Source organism: Bufo bufo, chromosome 5 (assembly GCF_905171765.1).
Source record: "Bufo bufo chromosome 5, aBufBuf1.1, whole genome shotgun sequence".
NCBI classification, from domain to species: domain Eukaryota; kingdom Metazoa; phylum Chordata; class Amphibia; order Anura; family Bufonidae; genus Bufo; species Bufo bufo.
In genome coordinates, this window is record NC_053393.1 from 157,429,257 (window position 1) to 157,454,860 (window position 25,604).

Genomic DNA, 25,604 nt, shown 5'->3' on the forward strand with positions numbered 1-25,604 from the left:
AAGCTATACCGGGTGTCTGACATCCGTCACCCTGGGGCCGCCCCTTCACAGAGGTGCCAGTTGGTAGTTCAAAGGAAGTACCGATGGGAGCTTCTCCGAATAGGGCATGACATTTCCTTAGCAGGACATTTGGGAATGACTCGCACCTCTCACAGAGTAACCCAGCACTTCTTTTGGCCAGGTGTCTCCACAGATGTGCGACATTATTGCCAGACTGGCGATGTTTGCCAACGGGTTCGGAAAGGGGGGGGGGGAAATCACCCCAAGGCGAAGCTGCTATCCATGCCCATCACAGAAATTGAAATTGACCAGCAGGATGCAGCGCTGGAGGCAGGCCTGAGGCCTATAGGCCCTGGCCTACCTGCACATGCATCAGCACCCCACAATCTCATTTGCCTGGTGCTGATGGGATACACAGGGAGCCCACTCTGCTCAGCTGAAAGCTCTCTTGTAACAATGTGCTGCAATTCACAGCTTTCAAGTGAGCGGAGCGGGCTCAGACATGATCCCGCTCCAATCAGCTAAATCATGGAATAAGTCTGTGATGGCTAACCTCCAGCACTCCAGCTGTGGTAAAACTACAACAAGATGTACACTTGCTTGGCTGTCCCAGCATGCTCTATTTATTTTTATGGAGTTCTGAGGAGTCGTAATTTCATCACAGCTGGAGTGCCAGATGTTAGCCATCACTGGCATAGAGCATCGGTAAGTGCAGTGACAGGATTTAGCTAAGATCAGGAGGCACAGGTACCGATCCGTACACTGCACTCGCTGCAACCCTATTCTACAGTACAATGGAATCCATACACACGTACACCGCTGACATGTCAGCGGTGTACAAATGCAGCGATTTTACAGCACTTAGGCCCCTTTCACACGAGCGAGAATTCTGCGCGGGTGCAATGTGTCACGTGAACGCATTGCACCTGCACTGAATCCGGACCCATTCATTTTAATGGGGCTGTGCACATGAGCGATGTTTTCCATGCATCACTTGTGCGTTGTGTGAAAATCGCAGCATGTTCCATATTCTGCATTTTTCATGCAACGCATGAATGGGGCTGCGTGAAAATCGCATAGCATCCGCAAGCAAGTGCAGATGCTATGCGATTTTCACAGATGGTTGCTAAGGAGATGATGTGGAGGTCCATTCACTTTATTATTTTCCATTATAACATGGTTATAATGGAAAATAATAGCATTCTTTAATACAGAATGCTAAGTAAAATGTCCCTTGAGGGTTAAAAAGTAATAAAAAAATTACTCATCTCATCCACTTGATCGCGTTATCGTCTTTTCTTCTTCTTGCAGGACCTGCGCTGACGTCATCACACTCACCACGTGTTGAGCACAGTGACGTCAGCGCAGTTCCTGCTGAATGAAGATAGAAATTCCTTTTATCTTCATTCAGCAGGAACTGCACTGAAGTCACCGTGCTCACCACGTGGTGAGCGCAATGACGTCAGCGCAGGTCCTTTTGCATGTTCTACAAGAAGAAGAAAGAAGACGGTAACTGCTGCGCAATCAAGTGGATGAGGTGAGTAACTATTTAACGCTCAAGGGACATTTTAGTTAGCATTCTGTATTAAAGAATGCTATTATTTTCCATTATAACCATGTTATAATGGAAAATAATAAAATCTACAGAACATCGAACTTCAGTGAAGACGTCCGGGTTCGGGTCTGGGTACCACATTAAGTTTTTTATCCCACGCGTGCAAAATGCATTAAAACGCTTTGCACTTGCACGGAAAAAACTGACCACCACAATCGCAGACAAAACTGACTGAAATTGCATGCGCACCTGCGCGGGTTTCCTGCAACGCATCCGGACAAAATCTGTGACGCCCGTTTGAAAGGGGCCTTAGAAGGGAAGTTCATATGTTTATTTCTCTATTAAAAAAGCAAAATACGTTTTTTTTGAAGTTTACTCTTTTAACTTTAATCTACCCACTTAAATAATAACATCAAAGCAAATTTAAAATGAATTAAAACTTAAAGGGAGTCTGTCATCACAGTTTCACCTTTTTAACCCTTCCCATAGCTTTCTAGCAGCATTACAGTTGATAAAAACGTTACCTTTATAAGCAATCGTGGACTTATAAAACTGGCAAAAATCATCTTAGTAGGATATGCAAATGAGGGCTCGCAAGTGCCCAGGGGTGGCGTCAACCTCGTAGGTGCCCAGGCAGCTCTGCCTTATCGTCGCTTCCCCCCGCCCAGTCTTTCCCTCTGCCCGCCCATCTTCTTACTTCTTCTCTCGCCGAGATCCCGCGCCTGCGCGCTGAGTCAGTCGGCCGGTGCATGCGCACTGCGATGTCCATTCCTGGTACGGCATCACAGTAATTAATGCGCATGCGCCGGCTAACTCGCCGTTAGCCGGCGCACGGACTCGGCGAGAGAAGAAGTAAGAAGATGGGCGAGCAGAGGGAAAGGATGGGCGGGCAGAGGGAAAGACTGGGCGGGGGGAAGCGACGATAAGGCAGAGCTGCCTGGGCACCTAGGAGGTTGACGCCGCCCCTGGGCACTTGCGAGCCCTCATTGGCATATCCTACTAAGATAATTTTTGCCAAGTCCACGATTGCTTATAAAGGTAACGTTTTTATCAACTGTAATGCTGCTAGAAAGCTATGGGAAGGGTTAAAAAGGTGAAACTGTGATGACAGACTCCCTTTAATGGATGTTTATGATGGTTCTATGTTTAAAGGGGTTCTCAAGGCTTTTAATATTGATGACCTATCCTCAGAACCCCAATTGATTAGCTGTATATAGGGAAGGCGCGTGCAGTTCCCTTCTCTCTTCCTGCTCCCTTCATACAACTGCTCGGCCAGGCTGCAAGGGGTCGGACGCCAACCCATCCTGAGGATAGGTCATCAATATTAAAAAACGGGAGAACCCCGTTAAACTAATGAAGTTGCCCTAAATATTCAGCATTACATAACAACTAGACACAACGTACTTGACTCTGACCTCATTGCTGTGTAAGCTCTCAAAGAAGGAAGTTGCCAGCTACATGACATGCCTTGGGTTCCGATCAGGAATTACTACTGCATACTTCATTAGTCCCACTCATGACCTCCACCCACCAGTAACGGAGGAGGTTCTGACTGAGGACAAAAAACTCTCACACAACACAATACAAAAGCACAATTATATCAATATAGATGTGGCTAACCATGTACCACTTAACAGCTAGAGCCCACACAAGAGCTACAATGGAGCAATGTAAAAATAACATTTTATCTTCCAAGAAAGATAATGTTAATGACAGGCTTTGCTTCAGTACACTGGGATCCTTTGAGCATTCTTGCACACAAAAAGAACAGAAGTGAAAAGCTATACACAGAATTACTAGAGATTTTTAAACACAATATGTAGTTCATTCAGTATGATAGTATCCCCTAAAATGGTCTTCCCATCACAGAGATGGCTTGTAGAGAACACATCCTTGCAAGGCATTCATTAAAGAGAGATCTGCCGCTCATCTGCATGCATAGCCACCCAGCTGTGCTGGAAACTGCAGCTAGCTCCATTCACCTAAATTGAGTTATGGGCACCGTTGTGCAGAGAAAGTCTCAGAGGAGGCACAGGGCTGAATCAGTGCCATGCCCCTTTAATTCCCAGAACTGGTGGAAGCCCCAGAGGTTGGACCCCCAGCAATCAAAGTGATGAAATATCCTAGCAATATACCATGATGGAAATACAGTAACCCAACAAAGAAAACCATGTGAGTTTGGATTCATGAACCGCATTTTTGATGAGGTTTCAGCCTCAATTTTGAAAAATTTCACTTGTAAAATAAATTACAGTAACATTGCAGAGAAGTGGCAGATTAGGTTTAACACTGACAAATGTAAGGTTATGCACATGGGAAGGAATAATGCAAGTCACCCGTACATACTAAATGGTAAAACACTCGGTAACACTGACATGGAAAAGGACCTAGGAATTTTAATAAACAGCAAACTAAGCTGCAAAAACCATTGTCAGGCAGCTGCTGCCAAGGCCAATAAGATTATGGGTTGCATCAGAAGGGGCATAGATGCCCGTGATAAGAACATAGTCCTACCACTTTACAAATCGCTAGTCAGACCACACATGGAGTATTGTGTACAGTTCTGGGCTCCTGTGAACAAGGCAGACATAGCAGAGCTGGAGAGGGTCCCGAGGAGGGCAACTAAAGTAATAACTGGAATGGGGCAACTACAGTACCCTGAAAGACTATCAAAATTAGGGTTATTCACTTTAGAAAAAAGACGACTGAGGGGAGATCTAATTACTATGTATAAATATATCAGGGGTCAGTACAGAGATCTATCCCATCATCTATTTATCCCCAGGACTGTGACGAGGGGACATCCTCTGCGTCTGGAGGAAAGAAGGTTTGTACACAAACATAGAAAAGGATTCTTTACGGTAAGAGCAGTGAGAGTATGGAACTCTCTGCCTGAGGAGGTGGTGATGGTGAGTACAATAAAAGAATTCAAGAGGGGCCTGGATGTATTTCTGGAGTGTAATAATATTACAGGCTATAGCTACTAGAAAGGGGTCGTTGATCCAGGGAGTTATTCTGATTGCCTGATTGGAGCCTGGGAAAAAAAAATTATTCCCCTAAAGTAGGGAAAATTGGCTTCTACCTCAGTTTTTTTTTTTTGCCTTCCTCTGGATCAACTTGCAGGATGACAGGCCCAACTGGATGGACAGATGTCTTTTTTAGGCCTTATGTACTATGTTACTAAAATACAGTATTTTTATGGAGAAATAAAGTGTAAAAGTCCCACCAAACAGTAAAGCTCTATCCAAAATGATTAATGAAGGTAATTATATTGTTCAATTTTCTAAATAAAAGCCTGTGTATGAAATAGGTACTGGTTTTCTTGAATCCAAACACCATGTAGATTACTATACGGATATTCGGTATACACCATGTCCTTCAAAACGCTGTGCCAGCAATTTTAAGCAATATGTTTGATATGGGAAACTGCATATCTGACAAGCTCATTCTGCTACAAAGTATCCAATATAGGCAAATACAGTCAAGACAGCCCATGTTGATGACAAGTTAGGACACGGAGTTAGAACACTGCATAAAAGAAAGTAAAGTGACAAATCCACCTCCACAACACCTATACGCAGGGACTTCATTTGCGAAAACCATTACCAGAATACATCACCAGTCTTTTTCTTGCTTCTGTCATGCCCCTCCATGCATATTCACAGGTTTGTGCAGCGGCGAGAAAACAGATCATCTTCCTGTAAATCACACATCTTGGGAAAATCTTAACTCTTGCTTGCTGAATTCCTCCACTTACATTGATTTTGCCCCCCTTTTGCACAAATTTCTTATCAGAATGAATAATTACCAGCTAAATGCTTAACCCTGCAAGGTCAGAAGTGTACATTTAGCACATGTGACAGCATATAGTGGGTGTCCTCATCAGGGTTAATCCATGGAGATCATCCCTAAACCCCTTTCCTCCGGTACACACAGGGCTAGAGGCATCGTTGCATACACTAGCTGGGGAGATATCTCGTAAAGGATCCTTTCTAGATATTATTTCCAAGGCAGCCGGCAAACTACCTCAAATGATGAAGTGTGTCTCTATTACAATACGTTTGAGAATTAGAATTTATGCCAAACACTGTTATTATACATTATAGAGGAGCCCTGCCAGTTATCAGAACAGGTAACATGCAGCCATACAGCACCTGTATACTATACAGCAAATAGTAAGCTACTATTACATCTATAGGGGCAGTTAAAGCACAAGGTAATGCATGCACTTTACCTCTCAGATGGGATGCTTCCCTTTTCTCCTCCTGTATAGTCTCCCCAGCAGAACCCTATGAACGGTTATGTGTTGGGCAGCAACTTCCCTCCCTAATCCTCATCTCAGCAAAATGATCCCTTGCACAGAGCACAAGCAGCTGCATAAGGAGGTAGCACAATGTTCTCTCCTGCCAGCCAATCTTTACATGTAAGCAAATCTGCTACTGGCCACACGGCACAACTTCCATTGGCTCCTTCTGTCCTCTGTAATTGGCCATTGTGCTTATACCCTCAGTAAACTCCCCGGATAACAACATTCTGGTGTATGTACACTTCCCTATGTGGAAAACCAAGCCAAATATTTAACCATAACGCCACAATGCGAGGAGCGTGAAACACTTAATCAGACACGGATTGGTCCTCTTTGCAAATATTTTAAACCAGACACAGTTTATACAGGGAAACTACTGCACAAGGGCGGCAAATAAGTGCTGTGAACAGTGCCAGAATTAGGGCTAGTCTACATGACCGATGCGGAATCATCATGTTTTTTTTCAGCGTGAAAACAAAACATGTGGTTTTTAATATGGTTTGACGCATTTATTTATTTTTTAACCAAAGGGTGTTCACTTATATTTCAAAGCTGAATTTTCTGCCTGGGGTTTTTGAAACAGATCTGCGCCCAGAAAAAGTGCGGGAGATGCATCAAAAAACGCATGCACTTACACAGAGCAGGTTTTTTTCAGCTTCCTATTCATTTTAATGAGAGATTCAGCACAGATTCTGCCGCAAGATAGGGAATGCTGCTTATTTTTTTCCACATGTAAAAAAAAAATTTAAAATAAAAATACAGGTGCTGCTTCCCATAGAAAGGAATGGAAAGCTTTTTAGAGGCAGCATTTTTTGGAGCTGATTTTGAGGTAGAAACGCTCCAAAGTCGGCGCCAAAAAACTGTGTGAACAGTTAGTTTGTATAACAAATAATATACTAAGGAATTGTTTTGCTACAAATTCCAAATATAATGAATATATAAGGGGGCCTTCGTACATGACAGAAAAATCCGGCAAAAAATACGCAGGTGCAGACTTTTACAAGGATGTGGATTTTGTTGCGGATTTCTGTGCAGATTACATCATAATGGAAACGAGAAGTGTATAATGTGATGGAAAAATGGATCCAGCCAGCAAAGGAAGCAATATGGATAACAATACATTAGTAAGTGGCTTGTATTAACTTCCTCTACATCATAAATGATTTGTTGAAGTGAGATAAACTGCTTTTTGGGTTTCATGCCATGATTGTTCACCCTAGCGATGTGTGATTGCATTACCATATGTACTAGCTGCCATTTACCACATCATACAAAGCCCTGTCTACACATGGCAATGAGTGATCGCATTACCATGTGCGCTAGCAATGACTGGATAGCGCCAGAGCAGGGACAACACCTTCCATAAAAAAGCAGTGAAAAGGTTATCACCTCTGTGGATAACCAATACAAATTTGAATATTGGGCACATGAAATTAGGGAGACACCTCTCATTGTATAATACGTGTAACACTACACAAACCGATGTATCAAGTAACGTCAGGATTATTATTACAGACCTTTTCATGCCGGGTGAAGAGACGTAGACAGTCTGCTAAAGCTCTGCAGGTTTCTTGGGATGCATCAGATATGTTGTTTATTTGTTGCAGGGTAACTGGGTCGATATCTGAAAAATAGAAATAATGAATACAGACAAGAGGGGAAGGTCAGAGAAAGGGAAAGAAGAGAGATGGATGAAAAAGACAGAAAGTTGAAGTGTGTGTGTGTTGGGGGGCGGGGGAGATAAAGAGAAAGACACAGATGGTTAGGGCTCATTCCGCACCAATTCTGCATTTTTGCAGTACGGGTGCAGACCCATTCATTTCAATGGGGCCGCAAAAGATGTGGACAGCAGTGTGCTGTCTGCATCCATTGTTCAATTCCGTGGCCCTGCAAAAATTATAGAGCATGTCCTATTCTTGTCCGCAATTGCATTTTCTATGAGAGTGACGGCCATGTGCGGTCCGCAAAACACATACGGCCGTTTGAAGGAGCCCTTATAGAGACAGCCAGAGAGAGAGAAACAAAAAGAGGACAGAAGCTCAGAGAGACAGAGAGCGGGGCAGAGACACATGAAGACTGTAGACCAGTAAAAAAAAAAATAATAAAATACATGCGTGAATTATCCTCATGATACCACTTGGAACCGAACCAGAGTTCGGGAAATGTTTTTTTTACAGTATAAATCAATTTCTGAAGTTATTATGCAAAGTCTTGAGACTTCGCAAAGTAATAACTTCAGCTCTTCGGAGCCAATACATTCTAATACTGTACTGAGCGCTCGCTCCATACAGTATTGAAACAAAGTTTTATCCGAATCGACTTCGGATGTTTCATCCAAAGTCGATTCGCTCATCCCTAATGATCATGACAACTGACAGACCTCTTGTAAATTCATGAGTGGATTTGCTAGTCCTAATATTTTTGTATTTTTTTTTTTTTTTTTGCTTAATTTAGCATTTTATTACTCAGCTTTCCATAGCCCTGCATGTCTTAGGTTCTTATGACACTGTCGAATGTTCAGCTACGACAAGCGCCAATTTACCATAAACTCGATTGCTGCCTATTGCACTGGTCAATGCACAGTATATGGGGCGGAACAATTGCTCCCACTTTTTTGGGAGCTGCTACGCATACGTGCCTACACACGCTCCTACAGCCCCACCCACCAGAGAGGCCGGCGTTTTTTTTCCTAGTGTGCAAGCACTATGCTGGATTGCAGGGTGGTCGTAACCCCTGGAAACGAGCAGAGTATAATGTGATGGAAAAAGGAATTCAGCCAGCAAAGAAGGCAATATGGACAATCACAATACATTAGTAAGTGTCTTGTATTAACTTTCTCTACATAATAAATGCCATTTACTGAACAGAAACGGTCTAAAATACTGGGGCCAACAGAATATTGTTATTAATTTACAGATAACATTTAGGATTCTATTCACTTCCATTACATTATTGTAATGCTTGTAAATATCAGCATGCTTCTTAAATATCAAATTTTCATGTAATTTATCACCTCTTTTACAAGCTCCACTTGTTAAAGAGGAATTAATAAACTAACAAAGCCATGTTTTACAGATTATTGCTAATTTCACAATGCATATTTTACCATACTACGCTTCTGTTAAAACAGATCCAAGAAGCCAAGTACTTTTGTAAGTTAATCAAATAAAAGGTTTATCCTCAGAGGATTAGGGTAGATTTCTCTGCTTAAAGATTGAGGTCATCAATTCACAACCTAGTAAAGCTACTTTTCAGCCAAGCTGTACAGGGTTTCCATAGACGCAGTCTTCAACATGGTCGGTCAGACTGCACAGAAGCTACAATAATACAATATGTATACAAAGAGCAAAGACAACACATAAAGGTATCCAAAAATGGCCCATTTCAACACAATAATACTCAATGTCAGCTGTATTTTAACAAATACTGTACTTGAGTCAAAAACTAATATACAACAAAAAGTCTGCATTGGATCTTTTTAGTTTCTTGCTAAGGACAGTCATAAATGTACATGTCAGAAATAACAGTCAACATAACATAACATAATTAGATGCAACCTGGAAACCCCTTTAAACTGTGTACAATGCCTAGAATGGCTGCTGCCCTATATTATGATCATACCGTTAGATGTTAAATCCAATCCTGCAGTCTTTAAAAAAAAAATCAACTGTTAACTTCTTTATCAATAAAGTGCAGTAAGTGTGGGTCCAAGGTTGGAACTATGGGCATAGGAACTGGATTTCAGGGCCAGGCACAATTAAGGTGGGGGAAGTCTGGCCCTGTTATTCAAGCAAGAGAGGGAGTTGCTTGGAGGGGAAAGAAAATGTGCTATGGTACACCAAGAAGCTCGGGGCACACCATTTGTGCACTTAAATGGTATGCAGATGAATTAAAGGTCAATTTTCTGAAGACTGCAGGTTTGGTATTTAAATGTATAATATTCCCCAGGCATTGTGCAAGGTGATCTATGTGCGGACATAAAAACCTGATAGGAATATATAAATCAGAAAATAACCTGAGTATGCAAAGAACTAAGAGGGTCATTTATTAAGACCGGCGGTTTAGATGCCGGTCTTAATAACCTCTATATCTGGCGCTAGCCTCTTCATAACTTCGGCACATCCTGCGCCAGTCTAAATGTAAGCCAGATCCTTGCTGGCTTCCATTTAGTCAATTTTCTACATCTAAAACAGGTGTAGAAAATGATTAAAGAGACGAGCCTACCGCCACTCCCACTTTTTTAGACCTGGCGTGAGAGAGGAAAAGTTGCAGATGGCGGCACAACTAACCTTTGAGCTGCATTCTGCACCAGAATTATGCCTAATATAGGCTGATTTCTGGATAATAAATAACCCACCAAAATTTTCTCAGTCATCTGGGTTTTGTACCTAATTCCTTAAAACAAACTTTCTCCAAATATTCTTGTTTACACAAGTTTGTATAAAGTACTAAAGTACTGATTATTCATAAACTGCACATTTATATTGATTTCATTTAAATCACAGACTTTGTCTTACCTTTTAAATCCTCCAAGTCAGTAAGAAATATGGAAATGTCCTTATCCAGTCTCTGATGACTGAGCTGAGCATTCTGTAGACATAAAGCAATGAATGCAAGAATTATTGAACAAATATTTTAAGTTCTTAAATTTAGATAAAAAGTAACTAAAGTTACAATTTTGTTCATAAATGAATTGTACAAGTGAAACTTTGTAATACAGTGTATATCTTATTACAGAACATGCCTCTTTGTCCACTGATCAGGCTCCTCTCCTGCTTCACTAACTCAGTTCACTGCTCAAACCTGTCTTCAGTGTAACAAGTGCTTCTCACTGAAGGATCAGATAACATTTGCAGAAAGAGGAGAAGCACAGAAAGATACACAGACATGGTGCTGCTGACCAGTAAGAGATGTACTGTCTTATTTCATTGCCGGAATTATACCTGAACTGCTTAGTTCTGCTGTATAATGTAGGCCATGTGGTCAATTATAAGGATGTGCTACAGAAAGTTTGGAAGCAGGATCTTTCTGTTGAGTGAAATCTATGTGAGACATCATAGCAGCCTGTCTCCTCCTATTAGCTCAGGTAAAGCTGGCAAGTAAAGACAGAGGCAGCAGAGAGGAAAACTGATAAAAATGCTGAAAAACATTCATATAATGACCAGAAATGTATTATTCCTCATGCCAAGTACATAAATCGAGCTTATTCTGAGAAGTCTCCTTTAGTTTAAAAGACCAAAAAATAAAAACCCAGCAAAGGGCGTATATTAGTTTGCACTCTAAAGAACATAGAGACAGTGGCACATTAATATTCTCTGTGTGCATATTTTATTTTAATATATAACAAATTAGGACTACAAATGAGTGAAGATTTTCAAAACCACAAAATAGTCAAAAAGTTGAGATAACTTTGATTTTCCAGGGTGTCAGGAGCTTTACCCATGGGGATATGACTCCCATATAAAAGCAGGACTCTGCACTCAGATTTTTATATTATCCATGCAATAAACAACAATGGACCTTTATGAAACAAAAAGACTGTGGTAGAAGTAATTGGAAGGTAGGAAGCATTAGTGTCAGAGCACAGTGACATTTGTCGCCATTAATTTACCAATGGATGTACCTGTTCCACTGTGCTCTTTGCCTCTGTTTCCTGCATAGATAATAAACACCAAAATTAGATTTGATTTTCTCCTGGACAATCACGGGCTGGGACCCTACTTTTGCACCATAACTTTTAGGCCTCATGCACACGACCGTTGTTGTGTTCCGTTCCGCAAAATGGTGTTCCATTGTTCCGTGATCCGTTTTTATTTCTGTGTGTCTTCCTTTATTTTTGAAGGATCACCAGACATGAAGGAAAGTAAAAAAAGTCCAAGTCAAGTTTGCCATGCAAATGATAGGAAAAAAACGGACGCGGACGACAATCTTGTGTGCCTCCGCGTTTTTTAACGGTCCCATTGACTTGAATGGGTCCGCAAACCGTTTTCCGTGAAAAAAATAGGACAGGTTATATTTTTTTGACGGACTGGAACCACGGATCACGGGCGACAAACGGTGCATTAGCCGAGTTTTCAACGGACCCATTGAAAGTCAATGGGTCCGCAGAAAATCACGAAAAACTGAACAACGGACATGGAATAAAACAACGGTCGTGTGCATGAGGCCTTAGAATGCTGTTTAATATTTGCACTTGAAGTCTTCCCATGTGAAAAATTGTTAAGTGATAATACAGTCCTTTAAAGTAGATGTGTCTCGAAAATGTGCTGCCCTACATAAAAGCAGCACATTTAATGACAGGACCACCATTTAATCTAAAAAACAAAATATATACAATGCATTTGGAAAGTATCTTTCACATTTTATGTTGCAGCCTTGTGCTAAAACAAATTTAAAAAAAAATCACGTTTTTCCTCCATCAATCTTGCACTCAATACCCCAGAATAAGAAAATGAAAACAGAATTTATGCAAATGATGTATGGAAATATGCGTTTTTACAGGACCGCACGACTAACTCCTTTTCCTGAGTCGAACCATCCACTCATATAGGTACAAATAGAGCATCAGATTTTACAAATATCCTCCTCCAACAACAGCTCCTGTGAAAAAAGACGCACCAATAGTGAAGCACTGTAAATGCTTCTCACACGCGCTTATAGCCGATATACTCACAAGCGCAGGGGATAGTCAGGCACATCAATCCAGTATATTCATCTGAAATTTCCCCAAATATGTCTCTTTAATTGCTGTCTTCTAGAGCATAAAACACTTCAATAGTGAAGAAACGCTGTTTACTTTTAAAAATAAATCCTTTTAATATACTCACAAGGGTAAGTTAGTATAAAACCGATAAAACAATTCACAGTAATGTGCTCCTGCCCGACTCCCTTCTGCGCTTGTGTGTATATCAGCTATAAGCGCGTGTGAGAAGCATTTACAGTGCTTCACTATTAGTGCATCTTTTTTCGCAGGAGCTGATGTGGGAGGAGGATATTTGGAAAATCTGATGCTCTATTTGTACCTACGGTATATAAGTGGATGGTTCGACTCAGAGGAAAAGGAGTTAGTCGTGCGGTCCTGTAAAAGCGCATATTGACTTTGTGAACTGAGCCCACTTCACTCCTGGGACCTGCAGCGGTAAAATCATTGTGGACATGTGTTGGAGTTTGAGTTTCTGTTTTATGTATGGAAGTAACTATTCAAACCCCTTGCCATGACACTTTAAATTTAGCTCTGGGCCCTCCCATTTCTTTTAATCATCTTGAAATGCTTCTACATCTTGCCTGGAGTCCACCTGTAGTAAATTCAGTTGATTGAATATGATTTGAAAAAAATTATAAAAAAAGCTCTCACATCTCACAATACATGTCAACATGATCAAACACCAAGCCATAAGGAGGAAAGAAATGCTTGTAGAGCTCAGAGAAAGGATTGTGTGGAGGCACAAATCTGGAGAGGGGTACAAAAAATTTCTGCTGCACTGGAAGTTCCCAAGAACAGAGTAGCCTCCGTAATTCTTAAATGGACTAAGTTTGGAAAAAGAGCTGTCTGCCCCTGCAAAATAAGTAATCGGGGAGAATCGCCTTTATAAGAGGTGACTAAGAATACAATGGTCACTCAGGCTGAGCTTCAAAGACGGGAGAAACCATTATAGTAGAACTCCACCACCAATATGAGCTCAATGGCAGAGGGCCAGAAAGAAAGCCTCTCATCAGAGACCGTAGCGGCATGACGTAGATACAGACGTGCTGCGCTCCTCCCGGAGCTTCCCCCCGCCCTCCCAGCGTCTCCTGAGGTCTGCGTGAGTGAACTTCCTGTGGCAACGACTATGCACCAGTGAGATCGGCTATCTTTGGCTGCTGTGGAGATCCGGCTGCTGCTCTGGCTTCCTACATGTCGGCGTTCCTTGCCGGGGAGTGACGAGACAGCTGGCGTTTGAATCCCCCGTTCGGTGCGGCTGTTTGGCGGTACATGTGAGGGTCGCTGAAGAGATGCGAAGAGCAGTTTCCACTCCTTGTATTGCGCACTAAACCGGTGTTTACCTCCCCAGGGGACACCAGGGTGGAGGTGCCCCAGTGTGTGTATGGAGTGAGCGCTGTCTGAAGCCGTATGATGCCTATCTGGATGCTGTGGCCCTGTGAACAGGGGTTGAAGATTGATGAGCTGACTCAGTGTTGCTGTTAAAAAAGAAGGGAAAAAGAAAAAAAAAAAGCTGTTTTGTCACGCTATCCCCTTACTGTTGAGGTGGACGCAATATATTGGAATTGGGCCCCTCTTTGAAGGTCTCCCCTTTAAAGTTTGATTCCCCCCCATCTCTTTGACTGCGTGCTGGAAGCAAGTGGCACAACTAACATTACTATCATTTGTTTCTAACTGGTTGATGTCTTGGGCCACCGTTAATGTCTGGAGTGACCACCTGTTTTGTGCAAGTGTTACTATCCTTCTAAAAACTAACCTATTAATAACTACATTCATATTTTTCTCTCAAATCAGATGAGGACTGGAAAATTGGTTACTTTTCCCGCTCGCCCGGTCTGTTAATTTTGTGTGTTGGATATCGGTTTTTGGATTGACTTTACGTTATTAATTTAGGTGGTCTGTGGTAAGCATCAATTTTAGTTGTAACTTTTGATTGTTGTATCACTTGGTTTCCTTATCATGCCACCTAAATACAGCAGGAAGTCTACGGGGCTGGGATCCCCTAAACGTGGGGGGTGTAATAGCCCCCAAGCTAAGATGGAAAAGTTTCTTAAATCCCCAAATGTTAAAACCCGGGCTGGTTTAAAGCCAGACCTTCAGCCAAAGCCTGAGGTCGTGTTGGTTGCAAGTGAAGAAAAAGGTGCCACGAAAGTGGCTAGCCCTAACAAAAAAGATTTAGCAACCATAGACCAAAAGCTTGTTGAAATTCTAGCTACCGTTAAAACTACGAATCAGTCCCTGGCTGAACAACAGATCGATGTTACATTAATTAGGGATGATATGAGTAAAATGAGACACAGAATGAAAGATACTGATAGGGAGATTCATAACGTTAAACAGGAGTTGGCGGGAGTAAAGAATAAGGTGGTTGAAATAGATCAGGATCGTATATGGTTAAGGAATAAATTAACAGACCTTGAGGATCGATTACGGAGGTGTAATTTGCGAATAATAGGTTTTCCGGAGGGTGTAGAGAAAGCTGATTCAACTGGTTTTATACAAAAATGGCTGAGATACATTTAAGACGGATGATGTTTCTCTGTCTTTGATAGTGGAAAGAGCGCATAGAATCCCCTCTGTTAAACCTCCTACAGGTAATTGGCCCAGAGTCATACTGGCTAAATTGATGTGTGCTGGGGATCGGGATTGGCTGTTAAGGCGGAGAAGAGAGATGTCTGACATTGAGTATAACGGAAATACAATTAATTTGTATCCAGACTTCTCTTGCGAAAACGCAAAATAAACGTAGAGCCTTTTCTAATATAAAAAAATGTTTTTATGCTGCTAAAATTAAACACTCCATGTTGTACCCAGCTAGATTTAGGGTCGTATTCAGAGATAAGGTCCACTTTTTTGCCGTTCCCCTAGATGCTGTAGAATGGCTGGATGCTAACAGCTTATAAGTTCTGATTGTTTGTCAACTATATTTTTAGTTATTTTTTCCTCTCTTCTGCTGGGGGTAGAGAGGGCTGGTGGGGAGGTGGTTGGAGAGAGAGTTAGGTTGATTGGAAGAGGTGGATGAGGAGTTTCTTCCTCATAAGTCATGGTGAGGGGAGTGGGTGGTGTGTCGGGGACTGGGATAGGTCTACTCCTGGCCCGTTCTTTCATTTTTTGTCTGTATGCATTTATAAATGGTACGTAGGGTATTGACTTGGAATATAAGGGGGTTAGGGGACAGGACAAAGAATTATGGTTTTTGACCGCATTAATAAACACCTTCCAGCGATTGTTGCTCTTTTGGAAACATATACTTCACAGGAGAATCTTGGCTATATAAAGAAAAGATGGGCAAAGCTGGAATATCACTCTTATTGGTCCACATACGCCCGTGGCGTGAGTGTACAGTCGTGGCCAAAAGTTTTGAGAATGACAAAAATATTGGAAATTGGAAAAGTTGCTGCTTAAGTTTTTATAATAGCAATTTGCATATACTCCAGAATGTTATGAAGAGTGATCAGATGAATTGCATAGTCCTTCTTTGCCATGAAAATTAACTTAATCCCAAAAAAACTTTCCACTGCATTTCATTGCTGTCATTAAAGGACCTCCTGAGATCATTTCAGTAATCGTCTTGTTAACTCAGGTGAGAATGTTGACGAGCACAAGGCTGGAGATCATTATGTCAGGCTGATTGGGTTAAAATGGCAGACTTGACATGTTAAAAGGAGGGTGATGCTTGAAATCATTGTTCTTCCATTGTTAACCATGGTGACCTGCAAAGAAACGCGTGCAGCCATCATTGCGTTGCATAAAAATGGCTTCACAGGCAAGGATATTGTGGCTACTAAGATTGCACCTCAATCAACAATTTATAGGATCATCAAGAACTTCAAAGAAAAAGGTTCAATTCTTGTTAAGAAGGCTACAGGGCGTCCAAGAAAGTCCAGCAAGCGCCAGGATCGTCTCCTAAAGAGGATTCAGCTGCGGGATCGGAGTGCCACCAGTGCAGAGCTTGCTCAGGAATGGCAGCAGGCAGGTGTGAGCGCATCTGCACGCACAGTGAGGCTAAGACTTTTGGAAGATGGCCTGGTGTCAAGAAGGGCTGCAAAGAAGCCACTTCCCCCCAAAAAAAACATCAGGGACAGATTGATCTTCTGCAGAAAGTATGGTGAATGGACTGCTGAGGACTGGGTAAAGTCATATTCTCCGATGAAGCCTCTTTTCGATTGTTTGGGGCATCTGGAAAAAGGCTTGTCCGGAGAAGAAAAGGTGAGCGCTACCATCAGTCCTGCAACTTCTTCCAACAATCCAACAACAGTTTGGTGAAGAACAATGCATTTTCCAGCATGATGGAGCACCGTGCCATAAGGCAAAAGTGATAACTAAGTGCCTCGGGAACCAAAACATTGACATTTTGGGTCCATGGGCTGGAAACTCCCCAGATCTTAATCCCATTGAGAACTTGTCGTCAATCCTCAAGAGGCGGGTGGACAAACAAAAACCCACTAATTCTGACAAACTCCAAGAAGTGATTATGAAAGAATGGGTTGCTATCAGTCAGGAATTGGCCCAGAAGTTGATTGAGAGCATGCCCAGTCGAATTGCAGAGGTCCTGAAAAAGAAGGGCCAACACTGCAAATACTGACTCTTTGCATAAATGTCATGTAATTGTCGATAAAAGCCTTTGAAACGTATGAAGTGCGTGTAATTATATTTCACTACATCACAGAAACAACTGAAACAAAGATCTAAAAGCAGTTTAGCAGCAAACTTTGTGAAAACTAATATTTTTGTCATTCTCAAAACTTTTGGCCACGACTGTATATTAAGGGCTTCAGCTAACGATTATTTGAATAATCGATTAGTTGTCGATAATTTAATCGATTAATCGGGAAAAACACCAAAATTACAAAACAAAGAGGTTTATATGATTTTACTTGAAAAATTATGTTCAAAGGCCATATTAAAACAAATTGTGGATGGCACTGTTCTGGGGGGAATTGTGGATGGCACTGTTCTGGGGGGAATTGTGGATGGCACTGTTCTGGGGGGAATTGTGGATGGCACTGTTCTGGGGGGAATTGTGGATGGCACTGTTCTGGGGGGAATTGTGGATGGCACTGTTCTGGGGGGAATTGTGGATGGCACTGTTCTGGGGAAGGGGTATCTGTGCACTGTTCTGGGGAAGGGGTATCTGTGCACTGTTCTGGGGAAGGGGTATCTGTGCACTGTTCTGGGGAAGGGGTATCTGTGCACTGTTCTGGGGAAGGGGTATCTGTGCACTGTTCTGGGGAAGGGGTATCTGTGCACTGTTCTGGGGAAGGGGTATCTGTGCACTGTTCTGGGGAAGGGGTATCTGTGCACTGTTCTGGGGAAGGGGTATCTGTGCACTGTTCTGGGGAAGGGGTATCTGTGCACTGTTCTGGGGAAGGGGTATCTGTGCACTGTTCTGGGGAAGGGGTATCTGTGCACTGTTCTGGGGAAGGGGTATCTGTGCACTGTTCTGGGGAAGGGGTATCTGTGCACTGTTCTGGGGAAGGGGTATCTGTGCACTGTTGTGGGGAAGGGGTATCTGTGCACTGTTCTGGGGAAGGGGTATCTGTGCACTGTTCTGGGGAAGGGGTATCTGTGCACTGTTCTGGGGAAGGGGTATCTGTGCACTGTTCTGGGGAAGGGGTATCTGTGCACTGTTCTGGGGAAGGGGTATCTGTGCACTGTTCTGGGGAAGGGGTATCTGTGCACTGTTATGGGGAAGGGGTATCTGTGCACTGTTCTGGGGAAGGGGTATCTGTGCACTGTTATGGGGAAGGGGTATCTGTGCACTGTTCTGGGGAAGGGGTATCTGTGCACTGTTCTGGGGAAGGGGTATCTGTGCACTGTTCTGGGGAAGGGGTATCTGTGCACTGTTCTGGGGAAGGGGTATCTGTGCACTGTTATGGGGAAGGGGTATCTGTGCACTGTTCTGGGGAAGGGGTATCTGTGCACTGTTCTGGGGAAGGGGTATCTGTGCACTGTTCTGGGGAAGGGGTATCTGTGCACTGTTCTGGGGAAGGGGTATCTGTGCACTGTTCTGGGGAAGGGGTATCTGTGCACTGTTCTGGGGAAGGGGTATCTGTGCACTGTTCTGGGGAAGGGGTATCTGTGCACTGTTCTGGGGAAGGGGTATCTGTGCACTGTTCTGGGGAAGGGGTATCTGTGCACTGTTCTGGGGAAGGGGTATCTGTGCACTGTTCTGGGGAAGGGGTATCTGTGCACTGTTCTGGGGAAGGGGTATCTGTGCACTGTTCTGGGGAAGGGGTATCTGTGCACTGTTCTGGGGAAGGGGTATCTGTGCACTGTTCTGGGGAAGGGGTATCTGTGCACTGTTCTGGGGAAGGGGTATCTGTGCACTGTTCTGGGGAAGGGGTATCTGTGCACTGTTATGGGGAAGGGGTATCTGTGCACTGTTATGGGGAAGGGGTATCTGTGCACTGTTATGGGGAAGGGGTATCTGTGCACTGTTATGGGGAAGGGGTATCTGTGCACTGTTATGGGGAAGGGGTATCTGTGCACTGTTATGGGGAAGGGGTATCTGTGCACTGTTATGGGGAAGGGGTATCTGTGCACTGTTATGGGGAAGGGGTATCTGTGCACTGTTATGGGGAAGGGGTATCTGTGCACTGTTATGGGGAAGGGGTATCTGTGCACTGTTATGGGGAAGGGGTATCTGTGCACTGTTATGGGGAAGGGGTATCTGTGCACTGTTATGGGGAAGGGGTATCTGTGCACTGTTATGGGGAAGGGGTATCTGTGCACTGTTATGGGGAAGGGGTATCTGTGCACTGTTATGGGGAAGGGGTATCTGTGCACTGTTATGGGGAAGGGGTATCTGTGCACTGTTATGGGGAAGGGGTATCTGTGCACTGTTATGGGGAAGGGGTATCTGTGCACTGTTATGGGGAAGGGGTATCTGTGCACTGTTATGGGGAAGGGGTATCTGTGCACTGTTATGGGGAAGGGGTATCTGTGCACTGTTATGGGGAAGGGGTATCTGTGCACTGTTATGGGGAAGGGGTATCTGTGCACTGTTATGGGGAAGGGGTATCTGTGCACTGTTATGGGGAAGGGGTATCTGTGCACTGTTATGGGGAAGGGGTATCTGTGCACTGTTATGGGGAAGGGGTATCTGTGCACTGTTATGGGGAAGGGGTATCTGTGCACTGTTATGGGGAAGGGGTATCTGTGCACTGTTATGGGGAAGGGGTATCTGTGCACTGTTATGGGGAAGGGGTATCTGTGCACTGTTATGGGGAAGGGGTATCTGTGCACTGTTATGGGGAAGGGGTATCTGTGCACTGTTCTGGGGAAGGGGTATCTGTGCACTGTTATGGGGAAGGGGTATCTGTGCACTGTTATGGGGAAGGGGTATCTGTGCACTGTTATGGGGAAGGGGTATCTGTGCACTGTTATGGGGAAGGGGTATCTGTGCACTGTTATGGGGAAGGGGTATCTGTGCACTGTTATGGGGAAGGGGTATCTGTGCACTGTTATGGGGAAGGGGTATTTGTGCACTGTTATGGGGAAGGGGTATTTGTGCACTGTTATGGGAAGGGGTATCTGTGCACTGTTATGGGGAGGGGGGGATCTGTGGATGACACTATATAGCATCTTATGCTATATGTGTCATCCACAGATCCCCTTCCCAATAACAGTGCACAGATCCCCCTCCCCATAACAGTGCCATACACAGATCCCCCTCCCATAGCAGTGACATACACAGATCCCCCTCCCCATAACAGCTCCGGCCCCGCTGCTCACAGCAGACTAATCCGGCAGTAACTTTTACTCAGCGTCAGCGCATCTTTATTACCTTACAATGAAGCTCAGGTAACAGGCAGAGCGGGTAGTGGCGTAACATCACTCACTCACGTGACGCACCTGCTCCGCCCACTTTATGAATGAAGGAGGCGGAGCAGGCGAGTCACGTGAGTAAGTGATGTTACGCCGCCGTCCGCTCTGCCTGTTATCCAGTTATCGAATATTATCGATAGTCTATTAATCGTTGCTGCCCTAGTGTATATATTCATAAAGCTATAGATTTCGATCCGTTTGATTCCTTAGTTGATAAGGATGGTAGTTTTGTTTTCTTATACGGTCGCTGGAATGGGCATGTGTGCATTCTTGCCTTTGTGTATGTCCCTCCCCCCCAGTTTTGTTCCAGAGTACTCATGTTTGGCTTCCCACAGAGATAAGTACCCTGTTTTGGTTTCCGGAGACTTTAATTGTGTTTTGGACCCTGGTCTTGATAGAGTGTCCACTATTGCCGACTCCAAGCAAAGTGTTGGTAAACATTCAGCGTTAGGCCTCTTTCACACGACCGTATGGCTTTTTCAGTGTTTTGCGGTCCGTTTTAAACGGATCCGTTGTTCCGTTTTTTGTTTCCGTTGTGTTTCCAGTTCCGTTCCGTTTTTCTGTTCCGTTTTTCCGTATGGCATATACAGTATACAGTAATTTCATAGAAAAAATTGGGCTGGGCATAACATTTTCAATAGATGGTTCAGCAAAAAACGGAACGGAAACGGAAGACATACGGATGCATTTTCGTATGTGTTCCGTTTTTTTTGCGGACCCATTGACTTGAATGGAGCCACGGAACGTGATTTGCGGGCAATAATAGGACATGTTCGGAAACGGAATGCATACGGAGTACATTCCGTTTTTTTTGCGGAACCATTGAAATGAATGGTTCCGTATACGGACCGTATACGGACCGCAAAAAACGGACCGCAAAACGAAAAAAAAAAAACGGTCGTGTGAAAGAGGCCTTATACAAAAAGATGACCAGCTCACAGGAAGTCAATTACATCAAATTTAATCCCAACCTATAAAATTATGCCAGATATTAGCCAATCATGCATACAAATATGCACTTGTGTGCTGACATGAACACACCAAATAGCAATATAAAATCAAAATGCAATTATAAATCTAAAATAGCAATAAAATTATAATAGTCACGGTCCCTCCTTTCTATTAAGCTGCGGAGCTCTCGCAGCTTACTCTATAATATTTGGACTGCAGCCCTACGTTATTTTCCCTTCGATTTTCATAATTGATGTGCTTTCAACAGGATAGTGGAATGTTCTATGGGGCATACGTGAGTGTCCAGTGTCTCAATTCACACTGATAGGTGCGTTAGATGATTAATAGTGATGGAGCGCAGGTCCACTTACGTGTCCAGTCGCTTTGCCGCCTTTGTAGTGTAACGGGTAGTTTTCTTTTATAGCGCTTGTGTGCTTCTTACCCAATGTTGATAGTATCTACACGGTGACGTCTGTTGGCATGCAGTCCGGGTATCGGCCGCTCCACGGATACTCTCCGGTTGCTAATGACACTGCGCTCCTGCGCAGTGCGGCTTTCCGGGCACTGACTGTTCCACGTCTGCTCTCCAGTTGTTGGCAGTACTGGACACCTGCGCAATGCAAGGTTCCGGACGCTCACAGCCCACAGGTTGTTTCACTGCGATGTTCTAGCTTCACGCTTGCGAATTTCCACTTTTCAATTCCCGGTCATAAAAGTGTTACACCAATTGTAACAGGGGTGCAGTCACTCTTCTGTAGTCACTCTTCTGCGCTGGGATATGTGAGGATCTTGTACTGGTGGATATTTGGCGGTCGCTATATGGCGATAGGAAGGTCTTTTCTTGTTTTAGCAATACGTATAAAAGTATGTCCAGAATAGACATTTCCCTCGCCTGCAGCGACATGCTTGATTTAATAGTTAAAATGAAATAGGAGTCACATAGTGTATCTGACCATGCTCCAATGCTAATGATCTTCAAGAATATGGATGTTTGTCTTTAATTAAAGAACTGGATTTTTTTAAAGAAAACATTGCTGAATATTGGCATATAAATTATGGTACGGCTCATTCATGCAGTATGGGACTCATTAAAAGCGCATATCCGTGTGATCTATTTCTTGAAGATCAAGAATAAAAAAATCTGCCTTTTATAAACAGGAAAGAGCACTGTCGGATAAAGTCAAAGAGTGTGAAGTAAGGGCTACAACATTATTAGATGAAGGCACTCAGCAGAATTTGAAGGAGGCTAGGGAAGAATATTTGAACTAAATGGCTAATTACGCTCAGCACAAACTCTTCTTTCAGGGCTTGAAGCGGTTCTCTGAGGGGGGCAAACCAGGAAGACTTCTATGATTACTGCCAGCCAGAGATGCTATGAAAAAGTGCGTTCTTTGCGGGTAGGTGCTTGGAGGGTTATAGTTGATTCAGATGGCACCAGAGCCAAATTTTACCTTTTTTGTTGACGGTAATTAATGAATCGCAGAGCTGCGGAGCTCTTCCGCCTTCGTTGAGAGAGGCCATTGTTACTTTAATATTGAAAAAAAGATAAGGATAAAAGTTGTATAGACTTTATAGACCGATATCTTTGCCTAATACCAATTACGAACTTCTGGCCAAATTGCTTGCAAATCGCTCAAAGAAAATAATACACTTACTGATACATCCCGATCAGACAGGTTTAGTTCCCGGCTGACAAATCCAAACCAACCTACGAAGGGCTTTCCTGAATATACAGATGGGCCGAGGGAGGGAGGGGGAGAGACCGCTCCATCTTGTCATTGGATGCTGGCAAAGCGTTCGACAGGGTGGAGTGGCCCTTCCTCTGGAGCACCATGGCGCAAATCTAATTTTATTTAATTAACTAAATTACTATATTCACAAGCCTCTGTTAGAATAAACATAAATTGTATTAATACACCCAGTATCCATTTGCAGCGGGGTACGAGACAGGGTTGCCCCCTCTCCCCCTTGCTATTTTTATTGAGCCTCTTGCTTGTAGAATTAGATCCGACCCTGGATTGGCTGGCTTTTGGGGGAGGGGGGAGCAGATGATAGGATTAGTCTTTACGCCGACGATATTTTATTGTTTTTGATTAACGGGTACAGAGCGATTCCCCGGGTTATGCACATTATTGATAAATATGGCTCTGTGTCCGGTTACTCAATTAATTTGGATAAATCTAGGTTACTTCCATTAAGTTGTGAATGTCCACAGGGTGATAGTACTGTTCGTATACTTTCTACTAAAGATCATTCAAACTATCTGGGTTTAAAAATCGGAGTAGATCTGGACAGCTACATTGCCTCAAACGTTAGCCCAGTGATTGACAATATTAAGCAGAAAGTTAGGGCCTGGCAGAGGCTTCCCCTATCCCAGGCTGATAAGATTGCTTTGGTTAAAATGATTGTGCTGCCAGTTATGCTTTACGTTATTGTCCCGTGTCCGGTTTGGATAAATTATTCTTTTTTTTACCTTCTGGAGAAGATTATCAACGATCTTATCTGGGGTCGAGGAAGGGTTCGTATTAAACAGAAGTATCTCTGGTTTGCAGAGTCGGATGGTGGTCTTGCGCTGCCCTTTTTTTCAAGGATATTTTTTATGTGCACAGTTGCAGTGGTGTATGAATGTTGCACCTAATTATTTGATGCAATATCTTGGTATTGCATATAGTTTTTCAAGGGATAATATCTTTACTTTTTTGGAGTCGGGACAGTTATGGATAAAGGAGATGAAATGCCCCATAGGGAAGAAGATGTTATTTAAAGTGTGGAATAAGGTTAAATTCTATATGCAGGTTACATCCGCTCTACCATTTACTCCCCTGTGGGGTAATGTTTATTCAAACAAATTTTTGATGTTCTCAATAATTACTGGATCCGCAGGGATATCACGAAGGTAAATCACTTAACCAATTTAGGGGAATTTAAAGGCATCACAGAATTTTTTCACGTTTCAGAAATAACGTTTTTGGCCCGTTTTCGCTATTTTCAACTAAAACACGCATTCTTGTCCACTTTTAAAGTAAAGGCCTTGTTACGGTACAGGAACACTTTTTTAGATTTTTGTTTTGCATCAGTAGGCACTAGTAAGTTTTCACTCATTTATGCACGATTTCGTCAATTTTTAGGTAGAGTAACTACGCTAAATAACGGAAAAAAATGGCAGACTGAACTGCGTAGGTCAGACCCATTACCTTGAGATTTATTGCAACATTAAGAAGGCCTCATTATCTACTCAACATCGGTTGATCCAATTTAAAGTTGTACATCAACTCTATTACACCCCCAGATTTTTGCCTAGGATACATCCTGGAGAGAGGAGCAAACTCTTTTGCTGGAAGTGCGGTTCTTCTGATGCAGGCTTTTTTAATCTCTTCTGGGAATGTCCTATTATGCATCAATTTTTGAGTGCTGTTTTGTCAGAATTAGAGAGGAAAATTAAAACTATAGTTAACCCTTAACTCGAAGCAGTTCTTTTTGATTTACCCATGTATGTGGGAAATTCAAATAAACCAATACATCCTTTTTGTAAAAAAGGGTATATGTTAGGTAAAGTATTGATTGTGAGGAAATGGGGCTTGGCAACCTGCCCCGCCCTGTTGGAATGGAAGAATTTTATGACTAGAATACAGGACTATAAAGCCTTCTGTCATAGGGGTGGGAAGTGGAGGCGGCTCTGGGAGTTGACCTGGGGTGGCTGGTAGGGAAGGTTATCATCTCTCCCGCCCACACCCCCACCACTGTACGTTGGGGGATTGCTCGGTCTTCAGTGCCCTACTCGGTCAGAAAAACAAACACACACACACACACACACACACACACACACACAAAAGCCTGCCTGGAGCAAAAAAAAGCACCTAAATGACTCAAGACTGTAAGAAATTATTCTGGTCTGGTCTTGATGAAACCATGACTGAACTTTGTTGTTCTCAATTCTAAGCATTATGTCTGAAGGAGACAAGGCATTGCTCATCAAATGCCCAGTACCATCCATGGTGGTAGCATTGTCATGCTGTGGGGTGTGTTTTTCAGTGGCTGGAACAGGAAGACTGGTCAGGGTTGAGGGAAAGTTGAATGTAGCAAAGTACAAAGATATTCTTAATGTAAAAAAAAAAAAAAATCTGACTTCGAGCACTCTGGACCTCAGAATGGGCCAAAGGTTCACTTTCTAACAAGACAATGACCCTAAGCATACAGAAGTGGCTTAGAACAACTCTGTGAATGTCCTTGAGTGGCCCAGCCAGAGCCCTGACTTGAACCGA

The 25,604-nt window shown here is 43.1% G+C and overlaps 1 protein-coding gene across 6 annotated transcripts in view; it reads right to left on the reverse strand.

Moving 5' to 3' along the window:
• Positions 1-25,604, reverse strand: part of OSBPL1A (oxysterol binding protein like 1A) — a 190,978-nt gene that overhangs the window by 73,008 nt on the left and 92,366 nt on the right. For 5 of the 6 annotated variants that reach the window (XM_040432360.1, XM_040432359.1, XM_040432361.1 and 2 more), the window contains 2 exons: positions 10,379-10,451; positions 7,379-7,485 (listed from right to left, as the gene is read on the reverse strand). In XM_040432360.1, the coding sequence (XP_040288294.1) occupies positions 7,379-7,485; positions 10,379-10,451 (180 nt within the window). Of the gene's footprint in view, positions 1-5,789; positions 5,931-7,378; positions 7,486-10,378; positions 10,452-25,604 lie in introns of those variants that run through there. The other variant, XM_040432365.1, reaches the window with a different exon arrangement.